At 36.6% G+C, this 24006-nt stretch overlaps 1 protein-coding gene across 5 annotated transcripts in view; it reads left to right on the forward strand.

Annotated features, from left to right (window-relative positions):
- The window catches only part of LOC142495890 (protocadherin alpha-C2-like), a 215841-nt gene that overhangs the window by 31003 nt on the left and 160832 nt on the right, over positions 1-24006 (forward strand). Inside the window, exon 1 of one of the 5 annotated variants that reach the window (XM_075601983.1) lies at positions 7045-9142. The exons of 3 other annotated variants lie outside the window; for them this stretch is intronic. In XM_075601983.1, coding sequence (XP_075458098.1) covers positions 7115-9142 — 2028 coding nt within the window. In that variant the 5' untranslated portion in view covers positions 7045-7114. Of the gene's footprint in view, positions 1-7044; positions 9143-17190; positions 19699-24006 lie in introns of those variants that run through there. One more of the 5 variants, XM_075601980.1, reaches the window with a different exon arrangement.

Consider the following 24006-nt stretch of genomic DNA (forward strand, 5'->3'; position numbering starts at 1 on the left):
AATATAAGATATTTATTCTAGCAGAGGATCACGGAGAACAAGTAATGTCAGCCACGGTGACAATCACAATTTTATTAGTCGACACTGAACAAGAAATAAAATGAAAGCATTGCTTATGAGTATTTTTCTAACGCAAATGTTTATTTTATTATTTCCATTTGCTTAATTTCAAGTATGTTTCTTGTAACCTTTATTGTGTATACTGTTGTGAGGTGGCATCAATATACACAGGAGGTAAATGAACTAAGGGAAAACAATTTTTGCTCAAGCATAGCAGGAAGATGGACGTACTCCCTGCAACTTCAGTACAAGGTTTGCCTCAGTAGAATTACACAAAACAACGATTTAATAGTTTTCACTCCAAATTATCTTCAATCGTTAGAGAAGGAGAACAATCCTAATCAACAACAATTTGTGGGAGATACATCTGTACAGGTGAGCTTAAAAACCTAATGCATTTTAAGAAACTCCAGCTTTTATATTCCCTTTTTTCCCCTGATATTGTTAATCATTTGTCAATAGATAAATACAGTAATTGGTTCCCAAATGATTTACCACTGAATAGTATATTGTTTTCATAGTTCTGTCTTCCTAATATGTCTTGTTTTATCCTGGAAAACTATTTCTATACCCTATATAAACGTTTTGTGCTACAGTTTGTTTGTTTGCATTTTATTAAATATTCTGCAGTTCACCAGATATTGGAGAGGCACTTAGCCTCTGAAATGTGTGTTATCTGATCTGAATAGCTTTATTTGAATTTCGTCTGCAGTCATGGTGTAAAGAGAGTTTGTAGTGGCTGTCATTTTTCAACTTTATAAGTATTTTTATGTGTGTATTCTGTCATGTGGGATAATTTGGAAATCATTTAAAAATGCAAAACGTGTCACAAATATCAGAAATTCACCATGATGCTTTAAATATTGGTAGTTTTTGGTACAGGAATAGAGCAAAAACATCTTCAAAATCATAAGCAAAAACTTTATCCAGTTGGCAAATCTGCAGGGAATTTGGGGGTTGGTGTGGGGGTGAATGAGTCTAAAGTAGGAGGAGAATTTAGTAAACAATTAATTACTTGTGTGCTAAAAACATTGTATTTTCTGGTTGAATCTATTTTTATACTTTTAGAGCAGAATATACATTTCTTAATATGTAAGCTTTAATTGAATTTTTTTTTTTATAAATGTAATGGGTTTGTGTTTTGAGCTTTCTAAGACTGTGTAGGTTTATTTTATTATACTGTAAGATTTTAGTCATTTTATTCTATTAGTACCATACCTTCTGTATTATCATACAGGGTGTCACAGGAGACCAGTACTTTTAATACTTTTTACTATTTGGGATCAATTCACTAGGCAGAAAAAGGTAGTGGAATAAAATGAAGTTTATTTGGGTGAAACCCGCAGACATACAAGTGATACACAAAATACAGATAAATCACACTTAACTGGTGCTGTGGGGTGAATATCTAGCCTAGACTAGGTGCAGGGCCCTGTTTCGGTAAGGCTTATCTTGTCCGACTCACGTGGTACTCTTTTCAGGAGAGCCGCAGTGCTTTCCCCACTTGGTTCTCCGCTCAGAACTTGGCCGCGACTTTAAAACTTGGTCTCAGCTAGGCAGGTTTCTCCGGCCGGTTGCTCTGCTATTCACAACAAAGCAAACTTTGAAAAGCCCGCCAGCGCTTCACCGACCCAAGCCTCAAGATCGCCTGGTTCTCTGATCGAGCAGCCTCCTTACATAGACCTCGCTGTCCTATGTTTAACATGGAAAGGAGACTGGCAACCAATCAAAGAATGGATCTTAACTCTATCAGCCAACCAAAATGGGGGATCGTCTGGCAGGCTACCTCAGAGGAGGGGGGGGGGGGGTGTCGAGTAGGCTCAAAGCCAGACGAAAGGGAAATCTGAACTGACCAATGGGAACAGTGCCTACGAGTAGCAGCTTCCCCCAGCCAGCACATAGCCTCTCACTGGGAGGCTCCACTAGGTCTGGCAGACCAAGTATCTAACCCACAAGGAGCCCTTGTTCTACTTACCTTGTACTCCACCCTTCCCCACTCACCAAACTGTTTCAACACCTTTCAACTTTCCTTCTCTTTGAACTCCGATCTCTACACAGACTTCCGGCTCCTATTTAGATTGCCAGGACTGTTTGTATAGAGATGAATGCACACTTTTAAAACATATTAAACTTATGGGAACATAATACATGTGGGGGAAATGGGACTGGGATACTTGGGGCCGAAACCAGGATTTTGGGAAAACTATGTAGCCCTGGTGTAATTCACTTTGTGTGTAACCACAGAGCCTGCCTGCTTGTTGGATAGAATTACAGGACTATCAACTTATCCCCCCCCCACCTCCTATGCAGGTTTTAAATGCATTTTCACCCAAATTTCCCATTGAAACTCCCACTCCTGAACTCCCACGTTTTTTTACAGTACAGGAAATATGTGTATCACATACACAGTGTCCCTGGCTTATGGTGCCTCTAAGCTACCAGGGACCCACGGTTTTCAGGGTAACCAGCGGGCTTTACCTTCATTATGAAGACTGGCTACCCCTACCATCACACAGGGCTTTCATTCAGATTGCCTATCTCGCAGCGCCTTTCATATACAGTAGGCGAATAGAGAATAGGCGAATAGGAAAGTTTCTTTTATGGGACACTCATAGTTAGCATGATGACTAGAATGCTATTTAAATGAGGTAGTGATAGTACCACCTATAATAAACAAACCCCTGAAGAAGTGGGTGGAGCAATCACAAAATATGTAGGGTATACCCCAGGAAGCAGGCTTGGCTGCGAGGCAAGGTCCATGGAACTGTCACGTCTGCTTCAAGCAACTCCCAGAAACCCCCGAGATAGGAGGAATTAACGTTTGCACTAACTCTGCACGTATTGAACCAGGCTGAAAGGACCTTTCCACTCATGAGAGCGAATTTACGTTGAAGGATACTGTGATTGCTCATTGGTAAAATTCTGAGTTGTGTATTTAATAAAATGTATTGCTCCATCAGAAGCGTTGTGGTGCTCATATTTTCCAGACACTTTCCAAGTGACCCCAAGAACACTAATTGAACAGCTGCACTTAATGAGCTTGCATCCTGCCTTCTAATCCACTAACCACCTTCATATTGTTGATGTAGCGACTATATTAACATCAGTGGTACTGAAAAACTGCATTATTTTCATGGTAACCATAAGAATATTGAATTAATGTGTATCACATATATATATATATAGATTTTTTAAATGAATAACTAGGTAACCTCTGAGTGTTTTAGCTTTTAACTGCACTAGCATGATCTCCTGCCCACTTGTTCTTGGAACCCTAGGAAATTAAACACGGTAAAGAGATAAATGGCATAGGTCGTTAAGTGTTTACCTATACCATGATTACATGGTCACTTAAGTGTAATAACCACACCAACACTGGATTTTGTTCAAAGGATACACAGCCAGTTCGTTATTATTTATGAATACAAAACACACTTACAGTCATAGACAGTCATAGACTGCTTACATATACTGAGATGGGGGAGATGTTCCATCAATAGCTGCCCCTCTGCCATGTGTTTTACTCCTCATTGTTTCTGCTCAAACTTCAGTGCTTCCTTCTGGTGAGATCATCCGCCTTCTAAGTTTTCAATATACTGTATATATTTCACGTCTCAAGTTCCTCTAACACTATTCTTAACAACTTGGTAACCTGTTCACAATTACACAATGGGGGAGTAAGACAGGGTAAATATTTTGTAAGCACACATTTTGACAGTATCTAGTGTCATTTATATACCCTAATGTCAGCATCTGATGCCATTTAACCCTACTGCACAAAGTCTGTATCAAACACACTGATTGCAGTTGAAGAAGAAACAATACTGATGTTCTGGAATTGTAAGCCTGTGCTTTTTTGAGCATGTGTCAGTGCTTCGACATGCATCATTTACATGCTGTATATGTCTGGAACCAAGAATGCCCATTCAAGCTATTACTGTATGTCTTCTGTGTCTCGTTTTATTTGCTAAAATACTCATGTTAAGGTGTGTAATCCATAAATACCTGAACATTAACCCAAACCTCCGTTTTATATGGTACTGTTTATGTAACACTCAGCATCAAACCATTCTTTTAATATTGATACAGGAACGTATATGATAAACTCATATTTCTCAGCTACTTTTAAATGAGTTAATGCACACAAAAATGATTAGAAATAAGAATTAATCCGTGCAGATTGTTTTATTTGAAAAAGGCCAATTAAAACGTCATATTCATCATAGCTTGATGGGGACACAGTTAACGTTTTTGCAATCTGCAAAATACAGTTGATCAGTTTTGTCCTATAGTATTACGTCGTCAAAAAATCCATACTATCTATTTTACTTGAGTAAAAATAAACATGTTTCATATGAAAAAGTTACACATTGACACAGGGTCACTTGCAGAAGAACCTGACATTGTCTTGCAATATCCACAATACATATTTTCATAAGTGCACATTAACATAGAATTCTTGCTTTTATTTTTAAATCTGCTTGTTTGGGAGACAGTATTGCAGGCGTCTTGTACTCAGCAAATTATAGTATATTCACTGCTAATTTTTTATGAATTAGCCCTAACTGTTTTATTTCTTTGTACAAATTCATATAATCCACATGATGACGTAGTTTTTTTCATAATAGAAAAATAAATACAAAATGTAATGGTAATTCAGTTTTAATGTAGCATATAAGGCTACTGTACCAGAGAGAAGAATAAAATAATGAACAAACACAGTGAACATAGGGGCCTATGCAGAGAGCAGCGAATTTTAAAATTGGCGAATTTATTAAAAAGTAGCTTTTTTGGAGAGTTTTATTCTCCATATGCAGAAAAGTGCGAATTCTGCTATGTTTAACATGGATGCGTGTGGCGAGTTTAAATTGGCGAGATGCGCGCTTCAGAAACGTGTAAAAACAAATTTGCGCCTTTTTTTTCCCTTTGCAATGGCCGCGAGCGGCAGCTTCTTGCCAGTTTTTTCTGGCGAGGCAAAAAGGAGACAATCGCGCCATTTTATTGGCGCGAACAGCCGCTAGATGCCGTTCGCGCCTCTCTGCATACGGATATTTTTAAAACTGGCGAGATTGAGGTTCTCGCCAGCCGCGAGGCGAGTTTTACAAATAGAAAAGAAAAATTGGCGCGTTTTTCGGAACTCGCCATTTTCTGCTGCTTTCTGCGCGATTTTCTCCAAAAAATGGCGAATTTCGAAATAGCGCTGCTCTCTGCATAGGCCCCTTACTGTGTAAAAGATTGCATATGAAAGTGAATCATAATATATATATATATATATATATATATATATATATATATATATATATATATATTATGATTCACTTTCATATGCAATCTTTTACACAGTATACAGTTGTATTTGCATATATAATATATATATATATAGTGAAAGCATAATATATAATAAATCTTTATTACATCCGCAAACACTATGAAAAGTACAACAATCCAAAAAATAATGAGTGTTAAGCAACAAGGAGGAAAAGCTAAAATATTCACATTAGGTAAAGGCAATAATTAAATTGCTATTGCACAGCCTCACTTTCATTAATTGTGATATTACAATTCTATGTTTCAAACTAGTATCAACATGGAAGCTCCAATTACACTCTAGTAGGCAATCTGGGGTGCTGCTATAGGGTGAGGTCTACAGTATCAGAATATCTGTCGTCTACCAAACTGCACTAGATGGCGCTCTGCTTCAACTGGACTGGCTGTAAACACACTAGAGAGTAGCTCGAAATACATTGGAGAATAGTTGTAAACACACTAGATAGCGGTTATCCTAATCCCCTACTCTAAATCCTTACCCTTCAATACCCTACCCTTCAATCCCCTACCCTAAACCCCACCCTTTACCCTAAGCCATTACACTAAAAACCCTATCCAAGCCCTTACCCTAAAAACCCTACCCTAACAATTTATGATTAAAATAAAATAAAGTATGGATTATTATTTAGCTCACAATTTTATTTTAATATTGTATTTTCATTTTGATATGGTTAAATTAATAAATTAATTTTGTTTTAATATTGAAGTTTGTGGCAAACCTCCCTCTGCAGTGTACATGTTATGGTAGCACCCAACCCAATCTGCATACATAGCATTTTACATGTTGTATTTAATGTATCCCTCCTCATTTTTTAAGGTCTTAAACAGCAATATCTTTTCTTAGCATATTGTATCCATAAACTAAACTCTGTGACCAACTTTGGTTAAGTACATCTGCGTAGTCTTGATCTTTAATACCATTTCAATGTCCACTCATACAATTTTTATGTTTCATTTTAAACTTGTTAAGTTTAAAATCACTGTGTATATAAACAATACATAATAATTGTATCATGTCTAAATACGTGGGTTTACAATTTGGGCTGCAATCTTTGCAGAAGAAACCAGCTTTGCATTTGAAATGTAACTGAATATGAGGTATTTGTACATTTCAAAATAAGCAGGCTACACCATTTCATATGGGATATTAGTTATAATATTTTTGTAATTAAATGTTATACTTGTATTGTTTTTTTACAGCAGTTTACAATCCTTATTAAAATATAAGTATTTATTGCAATTCAACATTGAGTCACACGGTGTCACTGTTCGCTAACTTTCTGCATTAAAAAGGCAAAAACTGAACATTTCTATTATTAGATTAGCTAAACAGCAAGGATTACACCGTTCTGTCTGTGGCTGATTTTTTTATGGTAGCAAAACTACTATTACTCATCAGAGCAATCGAGCACCAGAAATGCTGCCTTCAGCTAAGGCCCATGGTTCAAGAAGGCAACTGATTCATCTCTTCATATTGCAAATGTGCTGGGATCTGGTTTTCTGTCAGCTCCATTACATCATCCCCGAGGAAGCCAAACACGGCACCTTTGTCGGAAGAATCGCTCAAGACCTCGGGTTTGGGATTGGTGACATTAACTCCAGAAGATTGCGAATTGTCTCCAAGGATGGGAAAGAATATTTTCAGGTAAATTTAGAGAATGGAATATTGTTTGTAAATAATGTCATAGACAGAGAGGAGCTGTGCCAGCAGATCACTGTTTGTATTATGCATCTAGAGGTTATTGCTGACAAACCTGTACAAATATACCATGTACAAATTGAGATTGAAGATATAAATGATAACTATCCCCTTTTTTCTGCAAATGAATTTAAACTTGTCATAGCTGAATCAAGGCTTCCAGGATCTCGGTTCCCACTAGAAGGCGCACTTGATGCTGATGTTGGTACAAATTCAATCATGACATATCAGCTCAGCTCCAGTGAATATTTTGTATTAGATGTTCAAACATATACACAGGAAAGCAAATCACTTGAACTTGTATTAAAGAAAGCGCTTGACAGAGAACACATTCCAGTTCACAACCTAACACTCACTGCCTCTGATGGGGGCAAACCAAAATTAAGTGGCACAGCTCAACTAGAGATCACAGTACAAGATGTCAATGATAATGCTCCAACCTTCAGTCAATTGTTTTACCAGACTAGTGTGTCAGAAAATTCTCCTAAGGGAACTTTTGTTGTCAAGGTGAATTCCACAGATTTGGATCAAGGAGAAAACGGCGTGATAGTGTATGCATTTAATAAAATGATGCCATCCTATGTCACATCTCTATTTAGCATAGATGAGAATACTGGCATTATTAGAGTCGAGGGAGACGTTGACTTTGAAAAGAGCAATCTCTATGAAATTCAAGTTGATGCGGTTGATAAAGGGCAATATCCGATGGCTGGACACTGCAAAGTTTTGGTTAACATTCTGGATATGAATGATAACCCACCGGAGTTGACGGTGACTTCACTTAATGTCCCCGTTCCTGAGGATTCGTCACCAGGAACAGTTGTTGCAATCATTAGCGCACATGATAGAGATTCAGGAGTGAACGGGAAGGTGAATTGCCACATCTCTGAACACATCCCTTTCAAAATAAAGCCTACTTTTATGGAGTATTATTCCTTAGTGGTAAATGGACCACTGGATCGAGAAGTCTTGTCTCAATATGAGGTTGTGGTTACAGCAAGAGATGAAGGTATACCAGTACTCTCAGTCACAAAAACAATTCGGATTGAAATAAGTGACGTGAATGACAATGCTCCTTCTTTTGTAGAGCCTTTTGGTACTATTTTTATAAAGGAAAATAATGCACCAGGTTCACACATTTACACTGTATCAGCTTTTGATTCAGATGTAAGCCAGAATTCCTTCATAACATATTCACTTATTGAAAGCACGATTGATGGGATTCCCATTTCTTCCTACATCTCTGTAAATCCAGAAAATGGAAAGCTGTATGCATTACTGTCATTTGACTATGAGCAGATTACATTTATACACTGTCAAGTGAGAGCCACCGATGCAGGACTACCTTCTCTTAGCAGCAACTTGACGCTAAATGTGTTCATATTGGACATCAACGATAATGCCCCTACATTTTCCCCACCTTTCATTATGGCCTCCACCGTAACTGAGATGGTTCCAAGATCAGCAACAGTGGGTTACCTGGTGACTAAAGTTAAAGCATTCGATGCAGATTGTGGTTATAACGCTTGGCTCTCCTATGAGTTTAAGGACCCAGCAGAAAATACACCATTCAGTATTGGACGTCACACTGGAGCTATCACTCTCACACGTTCTATAAAAACGTCAGAAAGGGAGGAATATAAAGTATTCATTGTTGTTAAAGACCATGGAGAACCTGAAATGTCAGCAACAACAACTGTTAATGTCATGGTGGTGGAAACAAAGGAAAATATAGATGTAGAACATAAGACCCATGAAAGAAAATATGAAGGCTTTGCTGAAGAAAATGTTTATCTTATTATGTCCATCTGTTTAATTACAAGTTTATTTCTTATTGTCCTTATTGTGTATGCTTCTGTCAAATGGCATAAGCACACGCAAGAGGTAAACGAACTAAGAAAAATGAATGTTTGCTCAAGCACGACAGGAAGTTGGATTTACTCACAACAACTCCAATACAAGATGTGCATGAATGGAATGTTTGCCCCAAATGATTTAATACTTTTCACTCCGAATTGTGCACAACAAACAGAACAAGATGGCACCTTAAACCAGGTAAGAATGATGCTAGACTAATCTTGTAAGGTGAGATACAAAGGCTTACAATATCACTATTGAATATTTCAGGTTTTCTGATGCAAAATCTAATTAATGAACACTTCTTCATATGCATTTTATATAGCTTCTAATATGTGCACATGCTTTGCTTGCTGCAAGCTTTTCTTTTAACACTTTTGTTGGAATTGTTTTGTAAACCAATAGTTGGATACAATATGAACAGTAGAAACAATCTAAAGCAGTGGCATTTGAAAACCTCAATAACAGCAACGTGCTATTATAAATATGCTAACACAGATATTTTGGAACCTTCATATTTTGAGTATCCCAACAGCTTACATTTTAAATAGTTGGCTCTCATCTGCTCCATGTGTACAATATGTATTACACATGTTTCTTATATTAATGCAAGAATGTTAGCTAGAGATTGTATTTATTTATTTATTTATAACATGTTTTACCTGGAGGTAATACATTGAGCATTACCTCTTGTTTTCATGTATGTCCTGGGCACCATTATGATAACAATACACGGTTACATTAAATAAACAGGGTTACACATTATGGGTTAATTTCTAAAAATCCGGCTAGCAAAAATGTTGCCAAATTTTTGGTAATATTCAATTTGCCGACATATATTCACCTACAAAGTTTTTGTTAAAAAAAAATGAATGTATGCAATTCCGCAGGTGGCCACTATTCAGTTTCTCTCTAAATCAATGTTTAAAGCTGCAGTTCAGTCAATATCCTGCATGTGTGTTTTTTTTAATAAATCAGTTCTGTAGTAAGAAAAAATACTTTTAGCATTTTCTGTTTTAAAAACAACAACTTTGAAAGACCAATTTTCTTGTATTCTATTTTAACAGCCATTTGCTAAGGCACTGCCCCTTCATGTCCTGTCACAAGCCCTGGCACACCCCTTTGTCAGCCCTGCCCTCCCTCTAGCACATGTCAGTGCAGGATTGCTCATGAATATTCATGAGCTTCCACTGACAGACAAGCAGATTATAAACAAATCCCAGCTTTTAATATGTCACCAAATTTCGACCTATTAATACATGGAGAACGAATTGACCTGCAGCTATACAGTTCTTTAGGTAATTAGAGATTGCACACATGAAACTATTGAAGTAAAAAAATAAATGTAAAAAAAAAAAAAAAAGTCTGAACTGCAGCTTTAACAAGTAGCGAGAATAGTGGCCACCAGCGGAATTGCATACAGTACATTCACAGGAATTTTTAAAGGATTTTTTAAGGTAGACGAATCTAAGTTTTTTTTAATCAATACCAGAATATTTGCACTTGTGATTAAATGTCATATGCATGTCAAAATCGAATATTTGTGAATAATTCGCCCATCTCTAATGCTAGACAAATAAATGTATGTTACTTTAGAGTGCATTTTTGTTGGACATAAAAGGGAAAGTGAAATAAACAACAATAACGTATCTTATTGGAGAACATGGAAAATACTTTTATTGTTAAATGTATCTCTTCTTCAAATTAGTGTCTCAAAAAACCCTCTTTACCATCAAACACTATTTTATAAACTTATTACATCAAAATCTATATGCTGAAAATGTTATGTAAAAAGAAATGACCACATTTATTAAATCGGTTGTATCAAGCTACAGGCTAATATCTTCTGTATTGTATATTGATCTCTGAAAAAATAGTTTCATACAAATCACATAGTGATGTAGAACTATGAAAAAACGTTTTTGGTTTCTTTTTTGAGCCTGGTCCCAATGCATGAAACCTATTATATTAGCTTCAGTTCAAGTCAGGATTGGAGATTTTTGCTCTATACAAAATGGAAACAGATATACATTTGCTATCATCAGTATAAACTTTCCCATGAAACTGGCAACATATTGAACTTCATCCAGCAAGAGATGGATTAAGAACATCCATTTTAACTTTATCCTCCTATCCCTTGTATTATAGGAACACTGATTAACCTATGCAACTTGAGGAGTATTCAAAATATATAAAAATAAGCAAGAAAAAAATGTGCATTTTTTTCTTGATAAAAGTGCTTGAAATACGATGGTCCCATTTGAGGTTGAAGCCTAGTCCTTTTTCTTTTAATCTGTTGTATTTGTATATTGTGAAATACTGTACTGTAGCAAGATAAATGTTTGAACTGACAGCAGTGGCTCATGTTTTCCTTTGTATTCATTTTCCATTTTTGAAAGAAGGGCTTAGTACTTGCACCTTGTCTACTACATGTGTCCTCATGAGCATGTATATTCATGCTGGTGTATTGTCACATTTTTAGTACACCATCCTATGCAAGTACCTTTGTTCTTTGGGCACTGGGGGGGATGGGGGGACCGCACCACCACATTCCCTTTTATGCCCCCAACCCTCAGAAAGAGGCATGTGCCATTATTTCTGACAGAAAAAATTACAGTTTGTGAGAGAGACTTTAGAGGGAGGAGGTGTGTGCAGGCTTGAAAGGCTGCATGTGTGGACTTACAACAGGAAGCATACATCAGTATAACTAGAACTAAATGTACAAAGCCCTATCCATGTCAAAACAAAGCAATACTCTATGTTACAGAAAAAATATATCAAACGATTTGTAATTTGCTGAGGTCTAGGATTGTTTCTACAAGAAACGCATTGCTTACTCAATAGACCAAAATATACATTGTGGTTCATCTTCAAAATATTATTATTCAAATTTGATCTATTTTTTGTTTTTGCTATTACCTTAATAATTTTTAGGATCTTCACTTCAGTATAATACAATTATATATATTTTCAAAAAACGGATGGTCTTATTGCTCCACTCTTTCATCTCTGAAAGGGTTCTCTCTCTGGCCTGACCCTGTGGGTGCACCCATATAGGTAAAAATAGTACTTGCTGCTGACAGCTCTGGGTAGGGCTTCACTTCATGGTTACCCAAGAATAGTAGCTAAAATGGGGTTTACTCGACAGACATAGCACCCTCAGTCAACCACACTTGGAATCATGAACCGGATTTGGGGAATCCAAAGCTTGGCAGATAGCGGAAGGCAAGAGTCATAATTCAGAGAACTGAAGAAGCAAGAGATAGAGCTGAACCATTATTTGCAACGGCACCGATCATATTATGGTTATCAAGGTACAGAGGTGATGGAGCAGAAGAAGGAAGAAATCTGAAAGTGTTCTCCAACAACATGCAAAATATGTACAAGAAGTAGAAGATACCTGAATACCAAAATCAAGTTGGCACCAGGACGATTGGGAGGCAAATCCTCAAAGGAAGTGAAATTGCTATCAGAAAATTAAAAAGAAACAGTGGAACATATTTGAGAACATCTACATTACGTTTTTGAGACTAAGACAGTCTAGGCACTGAGAACAAAATTATATTCTTTACATCAACAAGCCTTTGAGACTTCGCAGTATTTTGGAACCAAATTATTACAATCATTGAGGCAGTTGGGAATATTGGATCCAACTGACCTACAGCAATCCGATAAAAAAATGAATTTGGCAATTTGTCAAGCCAGCTAAGAATTGTTTTTTTTCCCTGTGTGGAAGGTTGGGGGGGGGGGGGTTCTGGAGGGGGGAGTCCAACATAGGATGATGAAACAGTATAATTCCGATGATAGTTTTGCACCGTTTAAAAGAAAAGCTGTGACAATTCTTGAGGATGATTTTGGATAGGAAGAGATTCATATTCAAGCAGTAATAGGAAGAGGAGCTCCCGAATGTCAGAATGCTGGAGACAGATCTGATTCAGTGGAAAAGAGCACCCAAAAGAAATGAGAAATGATGTGGTGTTCTGTGATGTGGTTAGGATAATTAACAAATGAAATGGGAGAAATGTGTGAAAAATTTAAACAAATGAAAGAAAACTGAGAACCACAAAGATTTTCTTATCCAAAAAGAAGAAATATGTGGCTTGTGCAAAGTGGTAATTGTATGATGAGGCGGTCACTGCTGCCGCAAGGTTAATGAAGCTTCCGCACGCAATGAAAATAAAGTTAATGGTTTATTGGTGCATGTATATAAAAAGATCTGCCACAGAGAACACTCTGACGCGTTTCGTCACGTTAGTGACTTTGTCAAAGAGTCATGCCTGAGGCATGCCGTCAGTCACCTCCGGTTGGTTGCGTACTCCTGACGAAGCCACGTATTGGATTGGCGAAACGTGTAGAGTGGTAGCCGCCCACTGGAGGAGAGAAGCAGGGACAGAGATTGCAGACCCAGAAACATCAACCGGAAGTGACGTGTCGCAACCAACCGGAAGTGACTGACGGCACGCCTCAGAGGGAGCCCCGGAGGTGGAAAGCTCAATATAGCGGCGTCTCACACAGTGATTGCAGACCGGAGGCGGGGGGTGAGCCAGATGTCCACAGCATACTCTCTTCCATCACAGTGTTGTGATATATGCATTATTTGAATGTTTTTTATTACACCGCTGTTTTGCTGAGATTGGAGGTCTTCACCACAATTGAAATAGAGGTTCTTCCCGCAAAGAAAACTGTTCCCAATTGCCCATATTTTATCGACATCTTGTGAATAGGCTGGACTTAAGAGCCAAGACACAATATTTAATTCATTCACTGATTGTCATACTGTCTGCACTTAGATTGTATTTTGTTTTATTTCCCTTATGTGCTCCCCCTGGATTGTGAACGGATTTCTACAAATTGGGGGACCAGTGAAACCAGTCCCTACCAGCTGGGTTTGAGCAGAGGGTTTTCATTAATTTTTTTCACGTTATTATCACGTTTTCACTTAATTATTTTGTATCACTTGATTTAATATATTCACTGTACATTTGGAGTGAACACTATTAGTGCTAGCGCCTTTTCTTCACTATCACACAGCACGTGCTCTCAGAGTGATGACAGGTTGGAGTAAAGAGGTCATTCTTAATTACCAAAACTGCCCCCAGGAACAATATATGAAGATTTCCCTGAAGCAAATGTTTACGTAATCATATATATCTGCTCAAGTTCAAGTATGTTTTAATCACATGTATGTGTATACAGCTATACCGTGGCATAACTAGAAGGAAAAGGCGAAGCTAATGCAGAAATACAACATCTGTTGAAGTACAAGTGGAAGTTGGACTTATTCCCAAAACAGCAGCAGTATAAGGGGGTAGCTGAATGCAATACTATCTAGAAAGTATTTAACAATTTTCACTCCCAATTGTCCTCTACCATTCGTGAAAGCAGAAAACACTAATCAGCAATAATGCCTTATACATCCTTCATTGAAGTGGGGGGGGGGGGGGGAGAGGAGTGGGGTAAAACATTTAATTGTTATTTAAACAACTTTGTTGATTGATAGTTTTGTATAGTGCTTTATATATTTGCAACATGTTCAGTTGAATTGTTTATTTCAAAGCTTTTAAGCAACATTTGACAAGCTTCGTGCTATTATTCTCTCACTTAGAAATTAATACTTTGTAACAAGAATTGAGTTTAGGATTATTGTTTGCTTTAATTTAGATGATATAATAAAATACAGCTAATTTTCAACTAGTCTTACCTCCTGATATACTGTATGAATCAGCTAACGAACATTTTTCTTGTTGTGCAAAAATGTCGAGTGATTGCAATAGCCCTCTTGTATCTTGTCAGAATGTAGGTAAGTGATGTTTCTGGGGAAACCAACTTGGATAAACATAAAACACTTTTGTAAGGAACCACAGACTTCGTGTCTGTCAACCTGCTAACTAATTCCACTTTTCAGAACAATTCTAGTTATAATCTGTAACTTTTATCAAGGAAGTGTTTCCCCTCATTGCAGGGAGAAATACAGTTTATCAGTGGCTTTGGTGTGATGCTTCCACAAATCTTATAATACACGAGAAAATGTTTATCTTCTGTACCTTAAAGGTTAAGAGGTAAATATTAATTTTTAAGATGTTTATAGATTTAAATTTTGATTCCATCAAACTTGTGTAAAATCAGGAGTACCCCGAGAAAATGTGCAGGGTTCGAATTATATGAGGAAACATATTATTTCCTAATTGAGTAGGATATCATTAATTTAGTTTTTTCGTTGATTTAAAGAAAAAGCATGCAAATTACTTATATGCCTCCACAAACACCTCCTACAACATGTGGAGAGATACTTATGCACAAAAAGGAACATACAGTCCTGAGATACATGGGTAATATGTTAATTTGGATATTGTAAAGGAGTGTATAGCAGAATAGGGAGGGAAAGAGGGTTAAGCTCTCTCTTTACACAAGACCCAGGATACCACACATTAGCTTCCAAATCTGCCTAGAGAACAGGGATTTTTTCCAATCAATTCATGATTAGGTCTGAAGTTTTGTCTAATCTGGATCCTCAGCGGATCGGTCAGTTCCTTTGGTCTGCAGTTTTCAGCGGATCAATCTCAAAAAAGGCGATTTGCGTTTTGCAGATTTTGTATTATTTTTACCATTCCGCGGATTCCAAAACCCGTGGACGGATTTGTAGAATCCAATCCATAGAATCAGGAATCTGTTGGCGGATTCATAAGAATCCTCCAACAGATTGCTAAATCCATGGATTGGATTCTACAAATCCATCCTCAGGTTGTATCCAATGGTGGTTTTTGATGAATCCGTTTGGAATAAAACCAACCAAATCCGTTTTCAGATTCTGGATTTTGGGAGGAAAATGCGAGAAAATCCAGGAAAACTGATTTGGGTGGATTTGCCGATCTCTAATCTGGAGGTTAAAAGGGAGGCAACAGACTCCCCAAATACAGTCTTTTACAATCTGTGAAGAAACAGGTTCGCAGAGGGCTTGTCTGGGGAATAGCTCAGACTCCCACCATTTACCAAAATGAACTACACTTTGCTTGTGTGACAGATTTGTGCTCTCTTGATTTTGTTTTTACACTGCTGTGTTCTGCAACTTAGCTTTCCCAGTCCAGGAAATAATGGACTTTCCTTTGAAAGAAGTTGATGTGAACTCCTTAACTAGGATGCCACTCCATCACATATGGTGTGAGAAGTGGGTTAGTGCTTTCTGTGGTAAACATAAGGAACACACTTGAAAGAACACCAGTATGGAAATGGACAATTTTAGTAACAAGAACACTTTTTCCTGCAACTGGCTGCAGAGCAACAGCAACAATAAATGATACAGTAGATGGGAGCTGTACTAGCAGCAGGTCTCCAGATTCCAAAAGCCAGCAACTCTAATGTCAGTGACCTAGGGTTTGGAGTCAAGCTGACCAGACATGCGCGTGACAGCAAGCATGTGGCTACAGTCTCCAAATGGCATTTGGAGAAATGGGCAGCCAGATTGGCCCATTAGCTAATGGGTGAAGCACAGGCAATGTCCAGCTGCAGGACCATTCCAAGGTCATGGCTGCCATCCTAGATTGGTTGGGGTGACGAAGAAACCTACAGATGGCAGTTTCAAGTGGGTTCTTCCTGGTACGCAACATCACGCCCTGCACAGTAATTATGAGACCTGTTGGTGGTTATGATCTGAGGCAGGTAGTTGCTAAGGTAGCAATATTCGCAGTGGATTCTAACTTTAGTGAAAAGTTCACCCATCTCTATTAGCCATTATGACCGAGTTTATGTTGTTTCTTTTATGTCACTAATGTACTATTCAGAGGGAGGAAGAAAGAATTGAAAGGAATCTTAGATGTTCTCAGCTCTTTAATAAATGGTTGCAGGCATTATAATGTTAGATATTGTTTTTCCAAACAGGAAGACAAGTTTGCATCGTATTCAATATGCTTTAAAGCTGCTTTCTTGTACTGCAGAAGATTTTTTAATTATATTTATTTAAATTAGGCTGATCTCTTCTCCAGCATTGGGAAATGTCTTCACATTTTAATGAATACTGGCTTTAGTCGGAATAGGTACAATAAATTACCTCTGAGACCTACTTATCTGGCTAATACAGATTCTGTTTAATGTTGCATCATGTGATTCTTAAAATTAATTAAAGAACATTTGCACCTGTTAAACATATTCACTTATGCTGCAATTTTAGATTTAGCCACAATGTGTCACTATAGCCTTAAAAATATGATTTTAGATGAGAATATAACAGAGCTCCTCCATTGTTTGGATTGCCAAACCTTCCTGCCATTTTTTCTCAGTCTGTTATACAGATTGTGTTAGGGTGTCTGCAAACTAATCCATTCTTAATACATTGTGCCAAATATATTCGTGTATTTCTAAAGCACTGTTAACAATTTGCACAATCGGAAATGCTTAATTTATGCAAGGGCGGTGATTCAAGAAGCCGATTGATTCATCTCTTGTTGCTGGAAATGGTTTGGGAACTGGTCTTGTGTCAGCTGCATTATATCATCCCTGAGGAATCCAAACACGGCACCTTTGTTGGAAGAATCGCCCAGGACCTGGGACTCGAGATTGGTGAGATTAACCCCAGAATGCTACGGATTATCTCTAGAGATGAGAATGAATATTTCCAGGTAAATCTGCAAAACGGAATTTTGTTTGTTAATAACATCATTGATAGAGAAGAGCTGTGTCCCAAGATCGCTGTTTGCATTGTATCCCTGCAAGTTATTGTAGATAAGCCTGTAGAAATGTACCGTGTAGATGTTGAAATTGAAGACATAAATGATAATTATCCCGTATTCGCTGTAAATGAATTGAACTTGATTATTGCAGAATGGAGGCCTCCAGGATCTAGTTTTCCACTAGAGAGCGCCTTTGATGCTGATGTTGGTACAAATTCTATTAAAACCTACGAACTCAGCTCAAATGAATATTTTTCCCTAGATATTCAAATAGATAAACACCAAAGCAAATCTATTGAACTTGTGTTAAGGAAATCGCTGGACAGAGAGCAAACCCCTCGCTACAATTTAACACTTACTGCCTTTGACGGTGGTAAACCAAGGTTGAGTGGGAAAACCCATCTATTCATCGCAGTTCAGGATTTCAATGATAATGCTCCATCTTTCAAACAACCACTATATGAGATCAGCCTACTAGAGAATTCAGCTGTAGGGACTTTAGTGATACGTCTTAATGCTACAGATTTGGATCAAGGAGAAAATAGTAAAATCATTTACAATTTCAGCAATCTGGTCCCACCACAGGTGCTCTCAATATTTAGCATAAATCATCACACAGGTGATATACAAGTGAAAGGAAAACTAGATTATGAGACGAATAATCTGTATGAAATTAAAATTGATGCTGTTGATAATGGACACTCTCCTCTCATCGGCCACTGCAAACTTTTAGTTTCAGTTTTGGACGTCAATGATAATCCCCCTGAGTTGACAGTGACCTCACTCTCTGTACCTGTTCCCGAGGACTCACCCCAAGGAACAGTTGTTGCAATTATCAGTGTAAATGATAGAGATTCTGGAAAGAACAGTAAGGTGAACTGCTATATTTCACAACGCATTCCATTTAAGATAAAGCCCACATTTCTAGAGTATTACAGTTTAACTGTGGATGGACCTTTAGATCGAGAAGTAACGTCTCAGTATGAAGTTGTAATTACAGCTAAAGATGAAGGGATCCCATTCCTTTCCATTACAAAAACCATTCTAGTTGATATAAGTGACGTTAATGACAACGCCCCTTCTTTTCAACAGCATGTTCAAACTATTTTTATTAAAGAAAATAACCAACCAGGTTCTCATATATACACTGTATCAGCTTCTGATTCTGATATGAACCAGAATTCGTTCATAACTTACTCCCTCATTGAAAGTGCAATTGATGACATTCCAATTTCTTCCTACATATCTGTCAATGCAGAAAATGGTAATATTTTTCCATTGATGTCTTTTGACCATGAACATATAGCATTTTTCCAGTGTCATATAAAAGCCAAAGATGCCGGATTGCCTCCACTTAGTAGCAATATGACGCTGAACGTGTTTGTTGAAGACATTAATGACAATGCCCCAGCCTTTTCTCCTCATTCTTCAAGTAGAGAGTCTACAGGAAATGTGTTGGTTCCAAAGTCAGCAGAAACTGGCTACTTAGTGACTAAAGTCAAAGCCATTGATGCTGATTCAGGATACAATGCCTGGATTTCTTATGATTTTAAGGACTTAGCAGAAAATACTCCATTTGGCATTGGACATCATACAGGAGAAATCACCATCGTTCGTCCCTTTATAGACTCAGACACTGATGAATATAGGCTAGTTATTTTGGCCAAGGATCATGGAGATCCAGAAATATCAGACACTATGACACTCACCATCTTATTGGTTGAAACTCAGCCGGATGTGTTGTTGGAAAATAAGCAGCAGGAGAGGAAGCATAACGTTTTCTCTGAGCCAAACATTTACTTGATAATATCGATATGCTCAATTTCAAGCTTGTTTCTCATCATTCTTATCGTGTATATGATATTAAAGCGGGTTAGGTACATGGAGGAAGTTAATGAATTAAGCAAAAACAACATTTTTCCAAGTGCTGCTGGAAGCTGGACTTATTCCCAACAGCGTCAATACAACTCGTGGTTAAAAGCCATCCCATCAAACAATGATTTAATAGTGTTCACGCCATATGGTCATCAATCGTCAGAGAAAGAATCAAACACTCATCAACTACAATTTGCTGCAAATCCCTCATGGAAGGTGAGATATCTTCTATGTTAATTTAACTGATTACAAATTCTGTATGATCCAGTGACTCGGGAACTTGAGTTAACAACTTTACTGATGGAACGTTGCATGTTATGTGTTATATAGAATAACATTCTAGTTGGGGATTTGTGAACATCAGGGTGAAGTACTGAATTTTCCAGAATTTAGAAATAATGGTGGTTGTAAGTCTCTAATTTATCTTTTATCACTGAAAGATAACTAGATAAACTGATCTTTGATATATAATTCGTTTTTTTTATATTTCACATTCTAGTATCACCAACATATCCCCTTTTCAAAACTTCAATGACTTATTCAATTCGCTTCCCCAGTTCCACATATACAAATTGGACAGAATATGGCTGTAAATTATAATCTCTTTTATTTGGGTTTGTACCACCTACATCATGTTGTAATATTTTACATGGTTTATAATGTGTAATTAAAGTGAGCTAGCTTTTAAGCTAATTGACTCACCGTTTTCAGTAATTTTTGTCACAGTATTATCACAGATACTAGATAAAGTACTAAAGGCATGCAGACCTTTTCCAATTGGTACTCGAGTAACACATCAAGAAAATGGTCAAATTACAGAGTAGGTCACAAGTTATACGTTTGTTATGTAATGTTAAGACTCAGAAACCAGTAACAACTTTTAATGTGCAGACCCCACCCTCCCCACTTTGGAGGCAGTATTTATTGTTAATGTGATGTCAAGTTTCAGAACAATATCAGGGTAATTTATTTATACCAAATTGTGTAACAGAGATACAGGTTTACAGTTACAGTATCATTGTTGTTCTTTTTAAAAAAAAATAATAATGTCTTCTTCTTACCCAAATAAAAATAAAAACATAATTAATATATCTAAAACTGGTACCGAGATCTACATAAATGAAATATGTAAACGTATTAAATAATTTACTGGAAACAAAAGGGGTTTAGTTTTGACAATCCCTATAACACATTTAATGTTTATAGGATTAATATTAAAGTGTTAGTATAGATTGTGAAAGGTTAATGTTGATGCTATGATAATTATGTGTGTTTGATAATATATTAACAATCTCATTTTCAGAACACCTACAGGTAAATCAGTTATTATGTACTGGTTCAAGAGGGTAACCAGGTACAGTGCCAATTAGATTTTCTGTCTCATAGACTCATGGGTGATTCAGTACATCTGTAAAGTCATATGTAATGTATCTCTTGTCTATGGAATTGGGGACTTCCCCCCTTTTAATAGGAAAGCTAGTCAGACAGTAACTGTGACAATATGTTGGACTCCTGTGATCAGGAACACAAAGGTTGGTTTGACAATTAGTAAATGGTTCAGCAAAAATGTTTTTAAATCAACTTGCTCAGGCTATCACAAACCTTAATTAAATTATTGTGACTTTAGTGATTTGCTTATTTGAAAATGATAATATATGTGATAGGTAGTGAGATCTTTTACGAAAACTCTTTTAAAGACAACATTACTTGATATGTCAGACACATACTTCAGTTTTTTATGCTGTATGTATATATATATATATATATATATATATATATATATATATATATATATATATATATATATATATATATATATATATATATATAATATATATATATATATATATATATATATATATATATATATATATATATATCAGTGCTTTCTTCAGTTATTGTCATTCATTTTAATTTTCATCTATCTCTAAAGTAATTAAATCATGGGATCTCAGGGTTTCAATAACTCATTATTTTATAGAGCAGCATTTGTAATATAATAAGAAATGTGTGTGTAATGTGTGTGCATGTGTATTATTTATATTGTATCAATACAATGATCATACTTAATATCAATATATATATTATCTCCCATGTACAGGAAATACATCTACCATCGTCACCCTCCAGTTATGTAATGTGGGATTAAAAAACGTCATGCTCATTTGCTAGACTAAAAGTGGTTAGTAAAAAAAAAAACAGGAAGCGTCTGGTTTTCTTGATCATCCCAACGAGTGAGGTTGTTTAAAGTGCAAATTAACTTTAAAATACCAGATAATAAAATGTTGAAAAATTATATATTAGTAGATGCATATAATAATGATATGGTATGGTGTTTGAAATATTTGTAAGGCGAGAAAAGTTTCTTGTATTGCAAAAGTGGTTTATTTTGCTGGTATAAAACTTGAAGTAAGTTTAGCATATGTATATTTATTTATTATTAATCATGTGCTATTTCTTTTTTACATTATGGTTTCAATATATGCCGTATATATCTATAGTCAGATATATAATACATTTGTTGAGCATTTCCTCATTGGTCATTGTCATGTATTACATAAAGAAATGTTGGCTCTCATTATATTAAGTAACTGTGCTGCCAAAGCCGCACATATGCAAAGTATATACAATAGATCTGGTTTTCCATAAAAGATCTACAAATTATGTTAGAATTGCAACGATATGGAGATAAACTGTTTTGCCCCAAATCACACTGAGTTGGCGCTGTTCTCAAAGAAGAAGTATACCAGTGGCAAAAATTATTATCATAAATTATTCATTATTTGAAAGGGTTTAAAGTGTAATTGTTAAAGCAACATTGCCAGATATTTGAATGTTTTAAATACAACTGAATCATACACAATATTATATCAAATATGAATATATAATCAATATATTATTAATATAAAGTGGTGAGAATCAACACGCCCACAATGATTAGCGAAGCGAGGAACAGGTGCAGGGAGCCCAAAGAAATCCCTCAATCCCTTAGTATATATAGAGTATAAACGGGGAACCCACACACTCAATGAGATACACAAGGAGAGTGAGTAAATCAAAAGAACATATTTAGTGAGATCACATATAGAGGACACTATATGAAACGAATCGAAATGCACAGGTGAGTGAGCTTAAAGACAAGTGTGGCTTAAGCAAGAAACAAGATAATTGGAAAACAAGTGCAAAATATGCATGGAGTATTTAACTAGTCTCACTGTGGAACAAGTGCAAAAAAATGGAGCTGGAAAAAAAGTGGGTCACACTGGGGTAGGCAAACCGAAAATAAGGGGAAATGGGGGCAAACAGGGGGCAGGGAAAATGCAAAAAAAAAAAAAGGTGGAGAGGGGAGGGATATGAAAGGTGGGGTGGGAGAATTACAAACAAAGGGTAAATAATATGAGGCGGGCAACGTTTCGGAAAAAAAATTCCATCTTCAAGTCCGTTCCCAGCTGTTCTACGCCACCGTGGCACTTCCCTTCAAAAGAATGCCCGTGTGAACTCCCACCCCTGACTTGTTACAAGAGATGTAAGAATACCAGCCAAAGTTCAGCAGCATCAGCCAAAACGAAATGTCCTATATAGGAATAAGTCCGTCAGAATTGCAGCCGGTTTAGAATATTAGTCATATCACTATCACTATATAAAGTGAATATATATCAAAGGTATGTAAAATCGCTTAGAGTGGAAGAAAATATATAAATTGTTCAACTATTTATGTCACGTCTGCAATACCACATTTAGTCACATGGTGTCGCTGTTCCCTTACAAATGTGTGTGTGTGTGTGTATTTTTTTTATACAAGAAAATAACGCACTGTCGCCATTGCTTGGATTTGTGAGAATTTCTGACGGCACCTTCTTCCCTTGCCTGTTTCTTTTTAATGGATTTGTTAAACTAAGGTATCCACCATCGTGCAAGGTTTATTTGTATATTTTCAATGTATAACCTTGCAAAGGAAATGCTTTCTTTTCACAAGGATTATGTTTTAAGAAACCAACTGATTCATTTATTCATCCTACAAATTACTCTGGACCTGGTCATTGGACAGATCCATTACAGCACCCCAGAAGAGTCCAAACACGGCACCTTTGTTGGAAGAATCTCTCAGGACCTGGGACTTGAGATCGCTGACATTAAAACCAGAATGTTACGGCTTGTCCATAAGGATGGGAAAGAATATTTTCAGGTAAATTTGCAAAATGGAATTTTATTTGTGAATAACATCATAGATAGAGAAGATATATGTCCCAAAATCGCTGTTTGTGTTGTACCATTAGAAGTTATAGTGGATAAACCTGTACAAATATACCGTGTAGATGTGGAAATTGAAGATATAAATGATAATCGTCCAGTTTTCCCAGCAAATGAATTTAATCTAATTATAACTGAGTCTAGATTACCGGGAACTCGTTTTCCACTAGAGGGCGCACTTGATGCAGATGTTGGCATAAATTCTGTAAAAACCTATGAGCTCAGCTCAAGTGAATATTTTTCACTGGATGTTGAAACAGATAAACACCAAAG

This window comes from Ascaphus truei, chromosome 5, assembly GCF_040206685.1.
Source record: "Ascaphus truei isolate aAscTru1 chromosome 5, aAscTru1.hap1, whole genome shotgun sequence".
In the NCBI taxonomy this organism is placed as follows: Eukaryota; Metazoa; Chordata; class Amphibia; order Anura; family Ascaphidae; genus Ascaphus; species Ascaphus truei.